General features: G+C 36.3%; 1 protein-coding gene across 1 annotated transcript; it reads left to right on the top strand.

The window, feature by feature from the left end:
* The first annotated feature begins 9,355 nt into the window (after positions 1-9,355).
* Positions 9,356-22,054, top strand: LOC104115681 (histidine--tRNA ligase, chloroplastic/mitochondrial). The gene is made up of 11 exons (XM_009626360.4): positions 9,356-9,796; positions 9,876-9,971; positions 12,371-12,459; positions 12,630-12,759; positions 13,904-13,996; positions 16,555-16,629; positions 18,925-19,042; positions 19,459-19,601; positions 19,771-19,899; positions 21,356-21,519; positions 21,654-22,054. The coding sequence occupies exons 1-11, from the start codon at positions 9,458-9,460 to the stop codon at positions 21,790-21,792; spliced, it is 1,515 nt and encodes a 504-aa protein (XP_009624655.1). The 5' UTR covers positions 9,356-9,457; the 3' UTR covers positions 21,793-22,054.
* The last annotated feature ends 191 nt before the right edge of the window (positions 22,055-22,245 follow it).

Below are 22,245 nucleotides of genomic sequence, written 5' to 3'. Positions count from 1 at the left end.
ATAGATCATACTATTATCAATTTACCAACAACAAGATAAATTGCACAAGGTATAAAAATAAACACAAGGAAAATCACAACATCACTTGAAAATTAACAACGCAATAACCCCACATCATCACATATCATCCCTGACAATAGCCACCCTTATCTCTCATATAGCCACCCTTATCACTCCTATAATAGCCTCCTTTATCCCTCCGCCCTTACAATATCAATAGCCACCCTTATCACTCCTATAATAGCCTCCCTTATCCCTCCGCCCTGACAATATCAATAGCCACCATTATCGCTCTTATAGCCACCCTTATCACTCCTATAATAGCCTCCCTTATCCCTCCGCCCTGGCAATATCAATAGCCACGATTATCGCTCCTATAGCCACCCTTATCACTCTTATAATAGCCTCCCTTATCCCTCCGCCCTGACAATATCAATAGCCACCCTTATCGCTCATATAGCCACCCTTATCTCTCCTATAGCCACCCTTATCGCTCCGCCCAGACAATATCCCAACACACATAATAACAGTAAAATGCCACTTTTATACCTACATAATATCAACAGTGAAATGCCACCCTTATATCCTCAAAATAATAACTCAAATAACACAATAATTTACATGGAATATTATCTCGGCAACATACCAAAATCAATTCATATCACAATTTGACCAATGGCCACAACCAATTCCAAAGATATAACAAAATCAATTAATTTCAAAACAAATAGCCCAAGGCTCCACACAATGTGTATAAAACCTAAAAATAACAACAGAGAAGGAAAATACTCAGTATAGGACAACGCCTTCATTAATCCAAATTCTTGATAATTATATAACGCCTCGGTTTAAACTTATTTCATTAATTATTCGCAGATGGAAAATTCATAATATAATTATTTCCAGAAAATATCAAATCACCCAACTCACGGAATTCACATAAATATACAAGCAATAACCACATCAAATTGTCATATAAAAATAAATTCAACAAACGCGAATGGAGGCATGGCAAATAGATGATTTAATAAATACCAAAAATCATCCAATTTACTACCAAATATGCCTAAGATTTTAACCCAATAAATTTTGCACATATAAGCCCGAGTACGTACTCGTCACCTCGCGTACTCGGCTTTTCACATTTCACAAATGGCACATAAGACTCGATGCCTAAGGGGTAATTCCCTCACTCAAGGTTAGGCAAGATACTTACCTCATTTCGCAACCAATTTTAAAATTCCAATAAACCTTTGCCTCGCGAATTCGTGTCTGAAAGCTTCAAATCTAGTCACAAATAATTCAATATACTCAACACGAATCGTAGGAATTAATTCCCTATGAAAATACTAATTTTCCAGCAAATTCCAAAATTTAACTCAAATATTGCCCGTGGGGCCCACGTATCGGAACCCAACGAAACTCACAAAATCCGACAACCCATTCAATTATGAGTCCACCCATACCAATTTTATCAAATTCCGATATCGGATTGACCTTCAAATCTTCATTTTACATTTTTCTAAGATTTTACAGAAAATCTTATTTTTCTTCCATAAATTCATGGATTCATGATGTAAATGAATATAGAATCATGAAATATAATCAATACATGATAAGTAATACTTACCCCAATGTTTACCCATGAAAATCGCCCAAACCGAGCTCCCCAACTCTATTTTTGTCAAAAATGGTAGAAAACCCCCGTTTATAGGGTCTCCACTGTTTCGAGCGCTACAGGTGGCGTGGGGCGCTGCCTGTGGCGCTATTTCCAGTACCTTTAAACATCCCAGCGCCAGGGCTAGCGCCCCACGCTACCCTGGGCGTTGGCAGTGACGGAAAATCGTCCAGACACGAAAATAGGCATAACTCTCTCATACGATGTCCGAATTCGACGATTCTTTTTGATATGGCTCCAAAATTTCAATACGGATATAATGATTTAATCAAAACTGAATTTGGATCTAATTTGCTTAATGTGATACCATGTATTCTTGAAGAATCGATGTTGAAATATCCTAGGTTCGATGCCGAAACATAGCAAATCAGTCCGATTGACCTCAAATTTTGCACACAAGTCATAATACATCATATGAAGCTATTCAAGACTTCAAATAGTAGAAATGAGAGTAATAACTACAATTGACAAGTCAGGTCATTACATTTAATTAAATAAAAGGAGCAATTATCACAAGTAATTCATGATTTGAGTCCTAAACTACCCGGACATAGCATAATTAGTAGTTATGCACAGACTCTCGTCACCTCATACGTACGTAGCCCCCACAATTAGCAACAATTATTAGCATAAATCACCTATGGGTTAAATTCCCTGTTACAAGGTTAGGCAAGAGACTTACCTTGTCTCAAAGCCCACTTCCCGATCACAATGTCGCGTAAAATCTCAATTCGGTGCCGAAAAATCCGAAACAATCCAAAAGTTATATAAAATAATTAATACATGCTCAATAATTCGAAATTAGACTATTAAATAAATTACCCTATCCAGAATGATAAATTTCTAAAATTCACCCCACGCCCACGTGCCCGGATTCTGAAAATATTTGGAGAAAATTGTTACCCATAATCTCAAGAACTCAAATATACAATTTCCATCCAATTCCATAACCATTTTCGTGGTTAAAATCTCATTTTTATACAAATCTAGGTTTTTCCTCTAACCTTGATTTCCACAATTTACAGGTTATAATCTACCCATAATCTATGTATTTAACTCAAAGTTTGTAGAATTAACTTACCTTCAAGTTGCTAGTTGAAATTCTCTCTCAAAAAGCTCCAAAATCGCCCGAGAATGGAGAGAAAAGGGCAAAAATGGTTGTTTTTCCCGTTCTTTAAGGGTTCTGCCAAACAACCCTTTCGCATCTGCGGAAAATGCGTCGCAGATGCGGCTTCCTCCTAAGCCGGCCCCGTCCGCTTCAATGGCTTGTACATCGCATCTGCAGTTGTACCTACGCATATGCGCCCAGTCCGCTTCTGCGGTGCTTTTCACGCACCTGTGTGCTCGCACTTGTGGCTGGCCAAGCGCAGGTGCAGTTGCAGCAGAAGCTGGAAGCTTCAGCTATTTCTCCAAGGTCCAAAATCGATTCGAGCCTCATTCGGTTAACACCCGAGGGCCCCGGGGCCCCGCCCGAATATACCAACAAGTTTGAAATCATAAAACAGACTTGCTCGAATCCTCGAAACGTGTAAAACAATATCAAAACTAAGAATCATACCTCAAACCAAATTGATTCAACTTAGAAATTTCAAATTCTTCAAACTTACTTCGAACGCGCCGAAATATACTTATACTACTCGGAATGACACCAAATTTTGCGTGCAAGTCTTAAATCACCATACGAAGCTATTCTCGGGCTCGGAATTCCAAACGGACTTCAGTTAATCCAAACCTACTCCAAACCAAATTTAAAGAACATTAAACCTTCGATTTTTACTATTAAGCTCTGAAACGCTCCCAGGTTGTCCAAAATCCAATTCGAACATACGCCCAAGTCCAAAATCATCATACGAACCTATTGGAACCATCAAATTCCTATTGCGGAGTCGTTTTCTCAAAATGTTGACCGAAATCAAACTTGGCCTTGTAAAGCCAAATTAAAGAACTAAGTGTTCCGATTTCAACCCGAACACTTCCAAATCCCGAACCAACCATCCCCGCAAGTCATAAATTAATAAAAGTACATACAAAGAATTTTATTTAGGGAAACGAGATTCTAAAAGTCAAAATGACCAGTTGGGTCATTACAGATACCAACAATAACTACCAAGAAGAATACTTAAATACTTTAATACCAATTGGTCTTCTACCGTACATATTTGTTATCAAGTTCATTATTCCTTATGTATGTTAATATCACCATATATATAATAGACTAAGTTAAAATTGATCTTCCATTACATATAGGTTTATGCCAGCCATGCTACTGAAAACTTGGATCCGCTAAATAGCTTATGTAATAGTACACATATGGTATATAGAAGTTTTGACAATAACGTCATACATGCAAAACTTATGATATTGGTCACTATGCTTCTAAGTATGTGTTTATCCCCGAATTCAACTTTCGTCTTCCGAAACTAAAGAATATTCTTTTAAATTTGTGTGAAAATAATTTTCAGTATGTTTATGTTTTGTAGTTATAATAAATAAAGCACAAGGACAAACATCCTAAATATTGAACTATATTTACCACAATAGTAACCAAATCATTAGAAGGAAATATATACAAAAACAATATTGTCTATAAAGAAGTGTTCTTGTGATGACCCAAAATGTCATCTTTAAAGTTAATAATTAATTATATATTCTAAGACCTCAAAAAATACTATTTATCATTACTCGACTTGCGTGCGCAATCCGTAAAATTTTCCGAAAAGTTTTTATGTGAAAAAAATGGATTAAAATGTGAATTAGAGCTTTAAAACTCAACTAAGTTGACTTTGGTCAACATTTTGAGCAAACATATTCGGATCAGTATTTTAACAGTTTTTGTAGGTCCGTATCGTGGTTTGGGACTTGGGCATATGCCCAGAATCAAATTTCGAGGCCCCTAGCCCGAGATATGGAATTTTGATGAAAAAATTAAAATTTTAAGTTCAAATAGTGATCGGATGTCGAATTATGTGCAAACGACCCAGGAATAGAATTTTAATGATTCCAACAGCTCCGTATGGTGATTTTGGAGTTAGAAGCGTGATCAGAATTTTATTTGGAAGTTCGTAGTGAAATTAGGCTTGAAATGGCTAAAACAGGAATTTAAGTTTGAAAATTTGACCGGGGAGTTGACTTTTTGATACCGGAGTCGGAATCTAGTTCCGAAAATTTTTATAGCTCCGTTATGTCATTTATGACTTGCGTGAAAAATTTGAGGTCAATCGGACTTGATTTGATAGGTTCCGGCGTCGTTTTGCAGAAATTGAAAGTTTCAAAGTTCATTAAGCTTGAATATATGTGTGATTCGTATTTTATTATTGTTGGATGTGATTTGAAGACTCGACTAAGTTCGTATGATGTATTAAGACTTGTTGGTATATTTTGGTTGAGGTCTTGAGGGGTTAGGGTGAGTTTCGGATGCCTAAAGGATCATTTTTGGACTTGGCTTGATAGCTGAAGTTCTGGTTTCTGCAGGTTCTGGTTTCCTTCTACGCGATCGCGTGAGAAGGTATGCGATCGCATGGGGTTAATTGGGCAGCAGAAACTTTGTGCTATGCGATCGCGTGGGCGAGTCCGCGATCGCATAAGTTTGGCAGACTGTGTTATGCGAACGCGTGGCTAAGACCGCGTTCGTGAAGAGGAAACGAAACAGAACTTGTCCTCGCGCTTAACCCTCCGCGATCGCGTGGATGAGTATCCGATCGCGTAGGTCTAGGAAGGCTGTGTTTCGCAATCGCGTGGAGTTATCTGCGATCGCATAAGCTTAATTCTGAGCAAACTTATTTTGTTCTTCGCGATCAATTACCTTTGGCCGCGATCGCATAGAAGAAATCACTTAACGGAATGTTTAAGTTCTGAAAATGGGACTTCGTCCCATTTTTTCATTTTTAACGAATTGGAGCTCGAATTGAAGTGATTTTTGGGAGATTTTCAGAGAAAATATTGGGGTAAGTGTTCTTAACTCAATCTTGGTTAGATTACCCGAGTCTATCACTGTTTTTAACATTTAATTGGTAATTTAAGTTGGAAATAAATTGAAAACCCTCTTGGATAGAATTAAAGATTTGAGGATCGAATTATCATTGGAATGTAGTCATTTTGGTATGGTTAGACTCGTGGTTGAATGGGCGTTCATATATCGTAACTTTCGCCGAATTTCGAGACGTGGGCCCCACATGCAATTTTTGAGTTAATTTCGGATTTTTATTGAAAAATGTAGTATTTTCTTATGGAATTGATTCTATAGTTTTTGTTGATTGTATCGAATTAATTATGACTAGATACGAGTCGATCAGAGTCGGAAAATCGAGGAAAAGGCATACTACGTGATTAAATTAGAGCAAGTCGAGGTAAGTGACTTGTCTAACCTTGTGGGGGGGGGGGGGAATTTTTCCTAGGATTGGTATTGAAGTGATAAATTAAAATATGTTAAAAGTCGTGTACATAAGATGACGAGTGTGTACACGGGCTAAATGTGAAAGATTATGACTTTAAATTGTGTAGATGATTGTTGCATGTTAATTAAATAATTCTACCTTGTTATATTCTTCATCATTTATTTAAATATTTATAATTTAAATTGCTTGACCTTTTCCTGCTAATTGTTACCGGTTTAGTTGGAACTTAGTTTCTTTTATTCTATACATTATTTGAAGGCTGATTTTCTTTAAATTAAATATTATTAATACGAAGTATTTGATATTTTAAATTTGGTATTTAAGCAACATATTTAGGTTTTTGAAATATTATTTTGTTGAATTATTTATTCCTGAATATTTTTGTAAGATTTTCGTACTCATTGTGATGGAGCAGTGAGCTCTTATTTGTGGAAAAAATATTATTGTTGATTTATTTGGCATGAGCCGTGAGCTCTTTATTGTGGAAAATATTGTTGTTAAATTATTTTGGCAAGTTGAATTATTTGGGCACTTGAGGTGCAAATTATGATATATTGTGATATTGATACGCATGCGGTGGTATAAGGTTTGAGTGTTGAAACGCATGCGGTGAAATAAGGGAGCTTGATATGCGTGGCTAGTAGGGGGAACTACTAGAAGCCATGCGGTGTGAGAAAGATGGCTAAAACGCAGGATGCTATTTCGGAAAAATATTTTCTTTAAAATAAATTGTGAAGGCTCCCGCGGTGAGATAAGGAAATGAGATATTGTGAATTTATTTATGATTTGAGACTATGAGGCGGTACCTCGGGAGTGCCCTTGTTGATATTGATTTATGACCGCAGTTGCCTTTGATTATTGTTGTGATTTTTCTTAAAGTTGAAAAGAATTATGTTTTGTTTCCACGAGGTATTAATTTCCATTGTTTGGTGTAATTAAGTGATGACATACTACTTGACTCATTTCCATTGTCATTTTATCTTATTATATTGATAAATATTTTACTATGCCATTATTTATTTTCCAGTAGGGCATGACCTGACCTCGTAACTACTCTACCGAGGTTAGGCTTGACCCTTACTGGGTACCGCTGTGGTGTAGTCATACTACGCTTCTGCACATCTTTTTATGCAGATCCAGGTACATCCTATCAGACAAGGCACCAGTAAACTAGCTGTACGAGGAGACTTCGAGGTATATCTGCCAGCGTCCGCAGACTCCGGAGTCCCCTTCTATCTTACTATGTTATCTTCCTTATTTGCTTTAGACTCTGATGTATAGAGACATAAAGAATAAATTCTTATAAGCTTGTGACTTATTTTCTACCGGGTTTTGGGAGTTGTAATTATTTGAATTGTAATTTATTTATTTTAAATATCTATTAATATTCCGCATTGATAGGCGACTAGGTGCCATCACAACCTCATACAGAGGGAATTTGGGGTCGTGACAGTTCTGTAAGATACCATCACATTAGATACCTTTAAATTACAACATGACTAAAATTGATCATTTATTTAATTAAATTTTACTGTTTCTTCATATAAATAAATATTTAAATCATCATATGTCATTATTAACGTGCAATGCACGTTTATAGATACTAGTTGATTAAAATATGCGTTTGATTTCTTTAGATTTAAAAATTGTGATAGTCGGACTAATTTTGTAACTTTATTACACCCAAATATGGAGCAAAACATACGAATTTAACATGAAATATTAGTAATTAAATGATTTGGCACTTAACCATTCGTTAAATTTATGAAGATTCATAAGTAGATAACTAATTTGCATATATCTTAATAGTATATATTTGGAACCTTATTGGTGAGGGTTCCATATAATCACCATCTCTTTTCTATTTCCCCTCCAAAAAATAAAAAACAAACAGATGTTTTTTTTTTTTTAATAATATAAGTAAACTCAGATTCTCACACCAAATATGTAGTATTAAGATGAATGGATGAGAGGGTTGTGTTTAAGAGAAACTTGATATTTAATAATAAACAAAAAGACACTTTTGACTATATTATCATTTAAACAAGTTTTTTGTTACGAGACAAATAAAAAAAGGAAGGTGAATATAGTATCCTGAACTATAAGATATACAGTGTTCCAAAGATGAATTAGGTGGAGGTATATGAATATCTTTCTATAAAAAAAGATGCATTCTTATAAGTATTTTTATTACGATAAAACATACATATTTGTAATATTTCTCGCAACTCTGATATCTATGTGATAAAATGTCATATACTATCACTTATCACTTTGAAGTAAATAGTGTTTTATTATTTTATTTCATATGGTTATTTTTTCCATGCATGTATTCTTTGATTGTAAATTGCATTGCTAGTTAATGCTAATGTTCATAAATAACTCAATGTCATAGCAATACTAGAGGTTTGTGCCACTCTAATAGCTTGGACGGCATTCTTCTTATCAACATATTTATTTATTTTATTTTTAATTAAGAGCACACCGTTTTTTGTTTTCAAACTTCCTTTCAGATGGATAATAGAATTATCTATGATAGATAATCTATCGTTTACTATTTTGCTCTATAATAAATTTCGTTTACTAATTTGTTCCATTTATTTAAATTTTTAGCTTTCAATTATACTTTGGTTAATTTCTCAAAAAGAAAAAGGAAAAGATAGAACCTAGAGGATTCATTGTGCACACAAGTAAATGTTTTTTTCGACAAAAATCAAAAAGACATTTTGATCACTTTTTCAAAATTTTCGAGAAAACTTCTTTCCCTACTTACAAAACTGCAATATTTTTTCAAGTGAAATGCATATCCAAACATAATTTCAAATTTCAAATATTATTTTTCAACTTAACTCTAAATACTATTTTGTTTCAAAAATTACAAACTTTTATGTCCACACGCCTACAAAATCACTAATACCATTGTCTATTATTTATGAACAACCTTTAAACTGAAAGAGATGCTAGACAATTTATATTTCACTTTTCTCTATTAAATGAATATTGACTTATCTCCCCCAATCAAGAGGGCTATTAATTATTATAGATCTTAAGAGAAAGTACGTGATGCTTTCATTTGTATTTATGTTTCTATTTTGTGTGTTCTTATGTATTTTTGTTATACACTTTTCATATTGTGTAATCATTCACATCTTAAAATTATATCTGTATTTTAAATTTAAGTTTTGTGTTATTTTAATTTTTTGTATCTTCTGTATCACTTATATAAAAAGGTATATTCTTCTAGTAGTATAAAAATAAGTAATGTGATTTTGGCCCGTGAAAGAGCTACTCCACTAACAAATACGTCATCCTTAAAGCACGTGATTTTTTTTCCAGCCAAAAGTTGACACACAATTTCCCCCGTCAACGGCGAACAAGGGAAACCATGCCGGCAATTTTAAACCCTTCCCTCCTTATCCTCCACCACAACCACCACTACCCACGATTGTCGACGGCGGTACTGTCACTCCGCCACCACCTCACCCTCTCTCTCTTTTCACCTTCACGCACTACTCTCAGAGGTTTCTCTACTTCTTCCTCCTCATTGTCCATAGAATCATCGGCAAACCAGAATGTTCGAACCGGACGGTCCGGCTCAGTGAGTTCTCCTCCAGTTGAACACAATACTGCTGAGAAAATCGACGTCAATCCTCCCAAAGGTACCCGAGATTTCCCCCCTGACGACATGCGCCTCCGCACTTGGCTCTTCCATAACTTCAGAGAGGTATATATATAAACTGATTATATTGTCTGTTGTTGTTGCTGCCCTTGAATATTTGCTAATTTGTTTTTATATATTTCAGGTATCGAAGCAATTCGGGTTTGAAGAGGTCGATTTTCCTGTGCTAGAGTCAGAGGCTCTTTATATTAGGAAGGCTGGGGAGGAAATTAGAGACCAGGTTTATGACTGGTTCTTTTGTTATCTTGAGAATTTTGACACGCCACATGCATATGTTTGATACATGTTCATGCATGCTTAAATACTTGGAGACCTTGGATTGGGAGCTCAATTATGACGAGGGACATGTTGATTTTGCTGGATCATCATAGCTAACGTTTAACTGTACATTAGAGGTTTTTAAGCTCACTCTTAGGTTACATATTTATTTTGCTCTACTTTATTTTTCTTTTGTTTATCCGGAAAAATGTCAGTTGGTTTATCGCATTATGATTTGGCATGATAATATCTACAAATTGATTTTAGTTCTAATTTGGTAATCTTGTAAGCAACCTTTGTAGTTGGGAACCTGAGACTTGCATCCTCTTCTATCTTCGTTACTTCGTTCTATCCAAATAAGGAGAAAACTATCAATTTAAACTCAATTTTTTAAATAGTAAGCTATAACAATCTTCTAAAAACTTACTCTCGAGTTACCCCAAATCAGTTGCTAAGTAGATTTTATGTCCGGATCTTTGATATTGATAAAATCATGTTTGAGAAAGAAGCCTAGGAGAAAATACATGAATTGATTTGTGTCCCGGCTGGTATTTCTTCTCTGAAGTGCCGGATGTAATGGGCATCAGTGTAAAAGATGTACTTTCCAGTTTTCTCTTATCAGCCGTTCCTTGAGGGTATGGGTGTGAATACCTAAAAGAGGGTGAGAGAGAGAGAGAGAGAGAGAGAGAGAGAGAGAGAGAGAGAGAGTAATTGAAATCTTAACACCCGATTACACCTCCTGGTTGAGTTTACTCGATTCTCTTTCCCTTTTATCCACTCTAACAATGCCATTTCTAGATGGAAAAGTTTCCCGTCTACAAATATTTGAAGTATTGCAGATATTACTACTTTACACATTTCAACTACTTCTGTGATCATGACTTAACCTATCAACTACAAATCATTTGAATGATCAGTCTCTGGTCAAGGGGGATCATCTAGTTGTATTGAATTAGTATTTTCTGTGCTAACCCCAATTATCACTTTTTAAATGTCAAAGTTTGGTTTCTATTGCAAGATGGTTTGTACTCTTTTTCCCTATTTCTTCTTAGTCAGAGTGGACCCCATAATCTGGAATAGAGGGAATATTTTCAAAATGGTGGCCCCATTCTCACTCTTAAAATGCCAACATTGATTGCCTATTGTAAGAGGGTATGCCGAATAATTGCTGTGTTCATTCCTAGTAGATATTATGGAGACAGAAAATCACATAATTTCTTGTGGAATTGCTTATAGACACCATTCTCTATTTGTATTTCCCTTTCCTATGAGTAAACTTTGGGTGCAATTTCTACTTTTATTCGCTAATCACATTCACTGACATGAGAAGAAAACACCTCCATACTCTAACTGTTATTAATGATGCTGAATTGTAAACATCGAGCATCATATAGGTACATATTGCGTCAGATTTTGTTTTTTTGATGTTAAAAAGGAATGATTTTGGATGCAGTCTGTACTTGTATGATGTTCTATGTTTAACATTTCAACATCACTAATCCTATAATTGCATGGAGTTTTTTCTCTATGTTAATGGAAGTGATTTAGACTATGTCTGTGACTTCTCGGTGAACGTGCTATAATGGAAAAATGGCAAATGAGAAATTGCATCGGAAATTAAAGAAAAGGAAGAAATTAATCTGTCAAATTTAATATGGGTACCTTGTGGAATAGTCGAGGTTTGTGCAAGTTGGCCCAGACATGCATACTCTGCCACTATAAAAGTATAGGTACCTGTAGTGTTGCTAAAGGCTCGCCTGAGGCGCTTAAGCCCTGAAGCTCAGTTAACGCCAAGTTGCGCACTTTGTGTCACCCAGTTGGTGCTAAGGCATGCTTCTCATCACCCATGGACTCTGTCTTTACAAAGCAATATTAGACACAAAACATGGTTGGTAAACTGATAAAAAGAATGTTAAAAAAATGATATGAATGAATTTCTTATGATTTACGACAAGAAATTAAAAATCTAGTATAGGAAACCTAGCTTCAGAAAACATTAAGTTACATCTTTTCATCTAAATCGAAATATTTAAATGGCTTATAAAACGTGATTGGGTCACCTTTACCGTTTTACCAGGTAACCTGCCTCATTTTCCAACTTTACAGATTCCACTTTTTATGGAGGGTTACCTGTAGACGTATATAAGTTAAACTCATATATTTTTATTTTTCCTTTATTAGCGATATACTTTGTCAAAGCCTCCCCTTGATGCTGCTTCGTGCTTAAAGTCGTAGTAGACTTGAAGTCTGCTTATCGTGAACTAAGTAGGCTGGAAATATTATGTTATCTCATGCATAGCGAAGAAAGAAACTGAAATGTGATGAACCATGGTATCATTTGTTTCTCTTTCTATCTTGCAGCTTTACTGTTTTGAGGACCGTGGAAACCGTCGAGTTGCATTGAGGCCCGAGCTGACTCCTTCATTGGCAAGACTTGTGATACAGAAAGGGTACATGCCTAATTAGTTTTACCTGTGCATAGAGAGTCATGATTTTTCATTGACTTCTGATGCAAGAATTATTGCAACTTTTCAATGTTCACCATTCATTTATATGTTATTACACTTTTGTATCCAGGTGGGGATGCCAGATTTTGATCTGCGTGTTTTTTTCTGTCCAGAAAATCTGTATCTCTTCCATTAAAATGGTTTGCTATTGGACAGTGCTGGCGTTATGAGAGAATGACCAGGGGAAGACGTCGTGAACATTACCAATGGAATATGGATATAATTGGTGTACCAGATGTAACGGTAGGTTAACCTCTATTTGTTTAGTTGATCTTTGCTACTGTAATAAAGCATTAAAAAGCACCCAAGTGTGTGACCTAGTGGTCAATGAAGTGGGTTGAAACCATGAGGTTTTAAGGTTCAAATTCCAGCAGAGGCAAAAGCGCTATGTGATTTTTTCGATCTATCCAAGTCTTGCTGGATAGAGTTATCGGGGCCTGTACTGGTGGGGGTACCAGGTACTCCGCGAAATTAGTGAGGTGCGCGCAAGCTAGTCCGGGCACCACGGTTATAAAAATAAAGCATTAAAAAAATTAATTATTGCCAACTGCTGCAACTTTATACTGTCTGTTTACATGTAGCAACTGCTTTATAAATACTCCTTTTCGACCTAGTTGAATGCTGCTGATCTTTGAGAATTAGTCTACCTAATGTTGATATCAGTTAGTAATTAGTCAACTACGCCTCAATCTCAGATCGAATATATGATAGGATTATTGTTCTAAGTGAAAAATGCTTGGGAGAATTTTGGGTTAGACATGATGTTTCTTGCCAAAAGGAATGACTAGTTCATTTTTCTTGGATCAAAATCTTCTGAAGGATGAAATTGGAGTTTTGAGTAATTAGATGTGGACAGAGCTTGATTTCTGAATAGGTCATTTTACTCAGTGATGGTGTCTTTACTTGATTTGCCGCTCTTCACCTTTTCTGGTAAACAAATAAATTAGTAGAAGTACGACTCAAACCAAGTTGAATGTAGATAAAACAGATAATGAAGTGGTTTACTACATGGCCAAGATTGCCTGAACACTGGTTGACCAAGTCTGATCGTTGTGGAACAGCATACAGAAACCCAAAGTTGACAGGATAAAACCATAAAACATCAAATAATATAAATTCTCCTAGCAACATAACGACCTAACACAGACATAGACTTGGAGAGAGATAACTAGACAACTTCAAGGAATGAATCTTTCAATCAGCATCAAATAATGTTCACCTATTTGAGGTATTTTTCCCCTCTTCCATATTTTGCATGTAAGTTCCGAGCTTTTCTAGAGAAATATATTTTCTTGCTGGTGAAACTTTAAATATATAATGCAATTGCTTAGATGGTATTTTCACATTTTCACTCACCAAATTTATTTCTATTTCCTCTCTTATTTAGGCTGAAGCAGAGCTGATATCTTCAATTATTACCTTCTTCAAGCGCATAGGCCTCACAGCATCAGATGTTGGGTTTAAGGTCTCCAGTAGAAAGGTGTGTGCTTGAAAATACATTTTTTTTCCTATTACCGGAACAATCTCTAACTTGTTTGCATTTCAGTTCCCAGAAATGATATGTGCCGAAAGAACACAATATTTAAATGCTGTTTTGTGTCAATATCTATCATATGTTATTGTCATTTCTTCTCAATTTAGGTGAAATTTTGGTGACCCACTTTCTACTTGTTGACATCCCAATTTTTTTTTCTACTAATGCAATATATACTACTGCCACAATTTCATTATAATGTTAAATTGTTTGGAAACTCAAGTTCAAACAGGACATTTTTACTCGATCAACCAGCTTGTAAACCGTTACTTCAGTCACATCCTTGCTACCTCCATAATATACAAATTAAATCAAAACTCAAGAATAGAGACATAGAGTTGGTAGCTTGTTAAGAAAAATGGCTACTTGTAATGCCTATTGTGAAGAAATGGACCTTTGGCCTTAACTCAACTCAACCCCAAAGCAACAACAATAACCCAGTGTATTCCCACAAGTGGGGTCTGGGGAGGGTAGGATGTAAGCAGCCTTAACCCCCTACCCCGGAAGGGCAGAGAGACTATTTCCGGTAGACCCTCGGCTAGAGAAAAGATGGAAGAAGCACCGATAACAAGTAATAACAATACTGGATAATTAGAAAACTAAATCCAAGATAGCAAAAGAGAAGATTAAAGAAATACTGATAGCAAGTAATAATAGTGCAAGATATGTAGTGATAGTAAACTAAGGGAGTACTGATGGCAAGTAATAACAGTACAAGATATGTGGTACTAGCAAACTAAGGATAAAAGTGATACCATACTAACACTAATACTATTGCACTAAGGAAGACAACGAGAAACGCTCGACTACCTACTAACCTTCTACCCTATTCTCAACCTGCACTCCCTCCTATCAAGGGTCATGTCTTCGGTTAGCTCAAGCTGCGCCATGTCCTGCCTGATCACCTCTCCCCAAGACTTCTTTGACCTACCTCTACCCCCAAGTCCAACTTCTCACACCTCCTGACTGGGGCATCTGTGCTTGTCCTTTTAACATGCCTGAACCATCTCAGCTTCACCTCTCGCATCTTTTACTCCACAGGGGCCACTCCCACCTTATCCCGAATAACTTCATTCCTAATTCTATCTAATCTAGTATGCCCACACATCCATCTCAACATCTTCATTTTAGCTACTTTCATCTGCTGTACATTGGAGTTCTTGACTGGCCAGCACTCTGCACCATACAACATAGCCGGTCTAACTACTACCTTGTAGAGATTACCTTTAAGTTTCAACTACACATTCTTTTCGCACAAGACACCGGAAGCGAGCCTCCACTTTATCCACCCTGCTCCGATACGATGTGTGACATCCTCGTCAATCTCCCCATCACTCTAAATCACAGACCCAAAGTACTTGAAGCTCTCCCTCCTGGGAATGACTTGCGTATCAAGCCTCACATCCCCATTCGCTTCCGCTTCCTGGGTAATACCGCTGAACTTGCACTCCGAGTATTCTGTCTTGGTCCTGCTCAACTTGAAACCTTTAAACTCAAGGGTATGTCTCCAGACTTTCAGCCTTTCGTTAACACCACCTCGCGTCTCATCAATCAGAACTATGTCATTTGCAAATAACATACACCAAGGCACCTCCTCTTGAATGTATCGCGTCAATGCGTCCATTGCCAAGGAAAACAAAAAGAGGCTAAGTGCCGATCCCTGATGCAACCCCATCTCAACTGGGAAGTAATCAGAGTCTTTTCCTGCTGTCGTTACCCGTGTCTTAGCTCAACTCAATCCCAAAGGATAACCCAAAATCATATAAGGAGACAAACAACCCACCGCTCAACCAATATGGGACACTTAAGATCCCCCACGCCAAGGACTGGTTATTTGGAGTCTGGACAATGTAACATGGGGGCCCCAACATTCGGTAAACCAAGAATTGAAATGAGTCCGACTGTTACAATGTTGAAGTGTGTGGCCATCTCATCTAAAAGTTTAAGCTATCAGAGAGAGTACATTTTTATTTACTTAACTGTGTCTTCAACACTCATAAACTGAAATGAGATAGTAGCTATTATCTTGTTTAAATTTTTCGAAATCTATTAAAAATTTGAAAAGAAGCCTAGCTCTTAGTAGATTATTATCAAGTAAGATAATAAGTTCCTGTTTTACATATAACTTGGTCTTTATGTTGATGATATCGTCTTCCAGGCAAATGCAAAATATTAGTGCTTTTTCTAAATCAGTAAATAAAGCTATGATGTTGTATAGCTGAGCATCAGCCTGACAAATGGAAGTTACAAAGTAGGTGGGTGGATGAGGCTTGTAAATGTCTAAGGAATTCAGGTGGCTCCTTCTTTTCCTTTTGACAAGCATTACATGAGTCCTAATTACCAATATGATGAGGTCAGTCCTTGGACTAGCATTAGAGAATTCAGTGAGTTAACGAATTGGCTTGTATGACAGAAGTTAAGCAAATCTATTTGGAAATAAGTTTGAGAATAATGTCTGTGATACAATTTCTTCTGTATTGAAAATATCATGTGCTATCTGATAGGTCTTGCAAGAAGTGTTGAGGTGCTATTCCGTCCCAGAAGACATGTTTGGTAGAGTTTGCATCATTATAGACAAGGTCAGTTTGATAATATAACTCAGTTCCTCTTGTTTGATCTATAGTATTCCAAAAAGTAGAACATATGGTTACTGTGATTGCATCTGTTTATTTTCCGTTGGAAGACTGTTTCTTTGGCATTAAGTGGGAAAAGGTTATGCATTTTCTAATCATATTATGCCTTATACTTATATAAAAAAGCTACTTTCTTATAAAAAAAGGCTACTTTCTTATAGGTAGATAACTATGCATATTGTAAGGATATTAGAATTAATAATTTTGTACTCCTGAGGCAGGGGAATATGTTTAGCAACTTGATGACAAGATCTACCTTGAAATTCTATTCTCCTTGTCTACTTCTGTTTTATTGTGATATGATAAAGATATAACAGTATTCTACCAATTAACTGTACCTTAATCCCAATTTAGTTGAGGCCGATTATACTAATCCTCTATCTTCCACTTTATTCAGACCCATTTCATTCCAATTGTAAATATTTCTCTTTTAAAGGCAAATCAAGGGTTCTATCAGTTTCACATTTATCTCTATCGGACATACAAGTCTCTAACAAAAACAAAAACTAAAAAAAAAACCTTGGCATATACAGATATGATGTAAGTGTGATGATAACTAGTTGGTATCTCTTATGTGGAAGCTTAACTTTAATCCCAACTGGTTGGTGTCATCTATGTGGATACTTTGATTTTGTTGTACTACTCCCTTCGTCCCAAATTATGTGATGGTGTTTGACTGGGCACAAAGTTGAAGTAAGAAAGAAAGACTTTTGATAATTCTGGTCTAAAACAAGCTATAGATATTTGTGTGGCTATAAATCATCTTATTAAGAATAAAGTGAAAAGTTTAAAGTTAAATTGTTTCTAAATATAAGAGTGTCATTTCTTTTGGACTTTTGGTACAGACTAAAAAAGAAATACTTGGGAAGGAGGGAGTATGTTTTTAGCTAAGTTCTTTCATACTTGTTCCTACATGGACATACAATTCTTGAACTAGAATAAGAAGACTCTCAGCTAAGCTTTAATCCCAACTGGTTAGTATTGCCCATGCGGATTGTTTGCTTTTATGGTATTTATTATAAGTTAAGTTCGCGTTGATTGCGAGCGATTGCATGTCTTTTGAGACTTCTGGTCATGTGATTTTAGGTCCATCTCATCCTATTCTATATCCTTTAATTACCATGGTGCAGTATGGACCGATGCATATATGGAGGTGTATGTAGGATATCGCAAAACCATCTTAAACAACATTCTCTTATCTTCTTATCAGCTATGTGTACTATTTGCACCTTCGGATGATCATTTGTAATCTTGTGTAATTTTTTATTACAAATCCATTTTAATATCTTCATTTTTACAACTTTCATACTATGAAAGCTTAACATTCACTCCCATATAACATTGCTGGTTTTATGATCGTTCTAAAGAACTTGCTTAGAAAATATACAGTAAATAATTGAAAGAATTATTCAGGAGTTTGCTTGGCAGGATCTTCAATTAAGATAGCAATTTAGTTATACCCGAGTTGTGCTTAGATTATTCATTATTAGTTTGCCAATGTTGTTTCGATAAATTCAATGGTCCAGCTGAAGCTTTGTTGAGAATTTAGGCTCTCAACCCATGGTTTAGTGTCTGCGAGTTTATCTCCTACTTTGCCCCAAAAAAATTACACTTAACCGTTAAAATTGATCACCACCGGTGATATAGCAGCTATGTTTCTCTGTTGCTACTGGTTCTGAGCTGCTTCCCTTGCGTTAAAATGCATAATTATTTTCAAAGCGCACCATCTTCCATTTTTCATGGTTCTTAAGCCCCCCCCCCCCCCTCTTTTGAGAAAAATAATTATCAATTAAAAAGAAAAGCTTACGGTAAAGGAGATAGAAAAAGAAACTCCAAAGGTCTGTTAAAAGAAGTCCTTATTGCATTTTTCTCACATGGTAAAGCCAAGCACAAATCCCTCGACCTCAAAAGTGCCCTGTTTCCCCCCTTTTCTCTCGTGGTGACACATAATACCAGCCTTAAGGTTGGAGGTGGATTCATTCCCCTAGGCTATCCCTCACTATGAAAGCTACTCCTTATAGCATTGTATCCTAGAGAAGCCTAGTGCACTTCTCTTCTAAAAGATCCTAGAATTATTTTCTGTTGGGATCTCAATCTTTTTATTTTATTTTTTGGTGACCGTGGTGAGCGCCAATTAACGAACAATCAGTTGTTTATAATATAGTTGATTTACGTATCTCCTACTGTACTTTCCGGTCTTCTTCTTCTGATCAACTTCTGTTACTTTTTTGGCTGAAATAGATTGGAAAGATTCCAATGGATGATATCAGGAAAGATCTGCAGTCGGCTGATATGTCAGAGGTAGCTATTGAAGAGCTATTGCAAGTCCTGTCACTGAAGTCTTTGGCAAAGTTAGAAGGTCGGCCGTTACAGCATTTAGTTGACTAAGGTTACCTAAATAGTAAATACCCCTTAGTATGTACCATAATTTATTCAGTTCTGAAGTTCTATATCATGTAAAAAAAGTTTTATTTCATGTAAGTTTCTTGTTTGGTAGATCTAGAACCAGTTAAACACCCGGGAAGTAGATCCATGAAAGTTGTACGAATTGCAGCAGAGTTTGTCTAGTCTGGCTGTAGACTGTTAACGAGAATACAACGTGATAGATCTTCTACAAAAATTTCCTATTCTTGAAGTTATGCGATTTTGCCAGATGAAGATTGTATTTCTACCTGTTTTAGAGACGGAACAGTTGTAATCCTCTACTGATGTATTAGTAAATATTATAGCTCGGAGGCTTGTGATCTTGGTTTTTATACCTTTTTGTTTGTGCAGAGAAACTTGGGGCCTCAGGAGAAGCACTATCTGATTTGAAGCAATTATTCTCGCTTGCTGAAAAGTATGGCTATTCAGAGTGGCTTCAGTTTGATGCATCAATTGTTCGTGGTTTGGCATATTACACTGGGATTGTCTTTGAGGTTAGACTCAAGATATTTTTTGTTAATATTCTGAACTTTGTACATGAAAGTGTACTTCAAGAAGACATGGAATTGGTTAACTACTTGTTGGAGTCGTCTTACTGGTAAACATTTTGCTCGCGAATAGGATATCCCTTCCACTTCATTGAGTAATTACAGTTTTCTGCAGGGATTTGATCGTGAAGGAAAGCTCCGGGCTATATGTGGTGGTGGACGATATGATCGGCTATTGTCTACCTTTGGAGGTGATGATCTTCCAGCTTGTGGATTTGGATTTGGTGATGCTGTAATAGTAGAAGTGAGTAGAACTTCATCCTTTTTTCTTTTTCTGGATGCTAGAGATAAAAAAATTTATCCGTTTTTCAATTGATGTTTTAATCAGTGGAGCATGAACTGCCGCTTTTGGTTTTTGTAAAATTGATTAATTTTTGAACATCACAGACAACGTTTTCTCCATGACTGTATCTAACCTGCATATAGCAACACTTGTAGGCATAGGCCATGAAATAAATCCCAATATGCACACAAACATGCAGCAAATGACAATCACCACCACCTTATCTGACATTTTGTGATTGCACTAAGGGCTACAACCCAGACAGTCTTCTCAACTTTTCGTACTTTTGCCAGTCATAGGTCAATTATAGCCTGCTTTCTACATTTTGCTTGTTTTCCTGAGATCTATAACCTTTTGGTTTACGGAATAGTTGACTTTCAGTAAGATGGGTTTAACCTGGTGTAAGTTTTGCTGATAAAGATGGAGTATGAGTATGTGAGCGGAGGAAAAACAAGTCTGTTACTGAAAGTGTCAGCAACGAGAACAAGTTCTCTTTATGTAAGGTTTAGAAAATAGCTCATTATAGATTTTGACAATGGGTCATCTCACTAGAGTAAAGATAAAGGAGAAAAAAAAGGACAGTTCGGTGAATAAGGCATCCCGCGTTCACGCAGGGTTCGGGGAAGGGCCGCACCCAAGGGGTGTGATGTAGACAACCTACCCTAATGCAAGCATTAGTGGCTACTTCCACGGCTCGAACCCGTGACCTACACGGGACAAATTTACCGTTGCTCCAAGGCTCTCCTTTAAAGATAAAGGAGAACACCTAGTTTAATTTCACTTTGGCTGGAAAGGACAGAAAGTAGTCTGGAAAAGGATAGAGAGGCTAGCAATAACATTTTTCACTTCTTGGGAAAAGGAAATAGAGAAGAAAAAATTCTCTAACCACAAACTTCTAAGTTTTCAGGTTCAAACATAATAGCAACTGTCTTATTCACTACTTGGGAAAAGTTTTCCCTCCAACATTGTTTGTTTAGCACATACAGCTATTCTCATAGCATGCTGCTTCACGGTAACTCTTTTCTGATATGCTGTATTCAACCTGCTAGTTAAGCCTACTAGATCTTTGAGCTTGTCATTTTTAAGATTTTGTTTTGATCATTTTTACTTCCAGGAATAAAGGGAGGTGGGGGTTGTGTGGCTTGTTGATAGCTGCCACTAGTCAGTGTTTTGTGTACTTCTTTAGAACTCTTCTTTTTCTTCTCTGAGTAAGCTTCCTCCTTTCATTTTGTATTCAGTGAAATGAAAGTGCTGCAGTAATATTTTATATCTAAATTGCATAGTTTCAACTTGAGAACCACCATAGGTTGCAGGAACAGACCTGTTCTAGCTTGTTTGTCTCATCTGTATGTTTCCTGTTATAAGATTTAGGTCTAAACGGTATTTGTTTGTGCTTTTTCTGTTGGGGAATACTCAGCTGCTCAAGGAGAGGGGACTTCTACCAGAACTTAACCTCCAAGTAGAGAACATTGTGTGCTCACTGGATCAGGAACTTCAAGGTGCGGCATCAGCAGTTGCAACTATTCTCAGGGAAAAAGGGCAAAGCGTTGATTTGGTTTTGGAGAACAAGCCACTTAAGTGGTACATGATACTCTAATGTTTACGATCTATAGATTCTCTATTTCTTTGTTGATGTAGCTGCTTACGGCTTCATTATGTCTTTGCTGTTTCATTTTGAAGCTCATACTTCCAATTTTCCATTTCTTGTTGTGAAGGGTGTTCAAGCGAGCAGCACGGATAAATGCACGCAGATTGATTTTGGTCGGAAATGCTGAATGGCAAAAAGGTATGGTTAATGTTAAGACTCTTTCAACAGGTGAGCAATTGGAGATAAAAATCGATGAACTGGAGTAACGGAGTCTTGGTGTATGAAATAGCTTTTTTGCCTTTCTTTTGTAATGATGCTAAGTTGCCTACTTAGCTGGATTTTTTTTTTATTGATGGTGAAGTGATGAAGTATTAAATTTTATTGTTATTTTTCTTATCCTAGTGAAAGAAAACCCATTTATCCAATTTCTAGCTTGAATTTTTTTTGCCTGTGTAATAGCAACGAACATAACTATGTCTCAATCTAACACTATTGAGTTCGATATATAAATCCTCTGTATTCTTTCGGCTTGCGGCTCTTCTTAGGTTACTGTTCATTCCAATACTAAATAATTTAAGGCACGTTAGAGATTTTCTAAATCAGATGTTATCTACATCCTACACAATATACATGAGCATTTAAGTTTCTAGCCACAATAATAAATTAAGGGAAAATTTCACATAAGAACAACTTGGCTCCCTACTTTTCAATTTTATAGC

Source organism: Nicotiana tomentosiformis, chromosome 3 (assembly GCF_000390325.3).
Source record: "Nicotiana tomentosiformis chromosome 3, ASM39032v3, whole genome shotgun sequence".
Taxonomy (NCBI): domain Eukaryota; kingdom Viridiplantae; phylum Streptophyta; class Magnoliopsida; order Solanales; family Solanaceae; genus Nicotiana; species Nicotiana tomentosiformis.
This window is presented reverse-complemented; position numbering and strand designations above follow the sequence as displayed.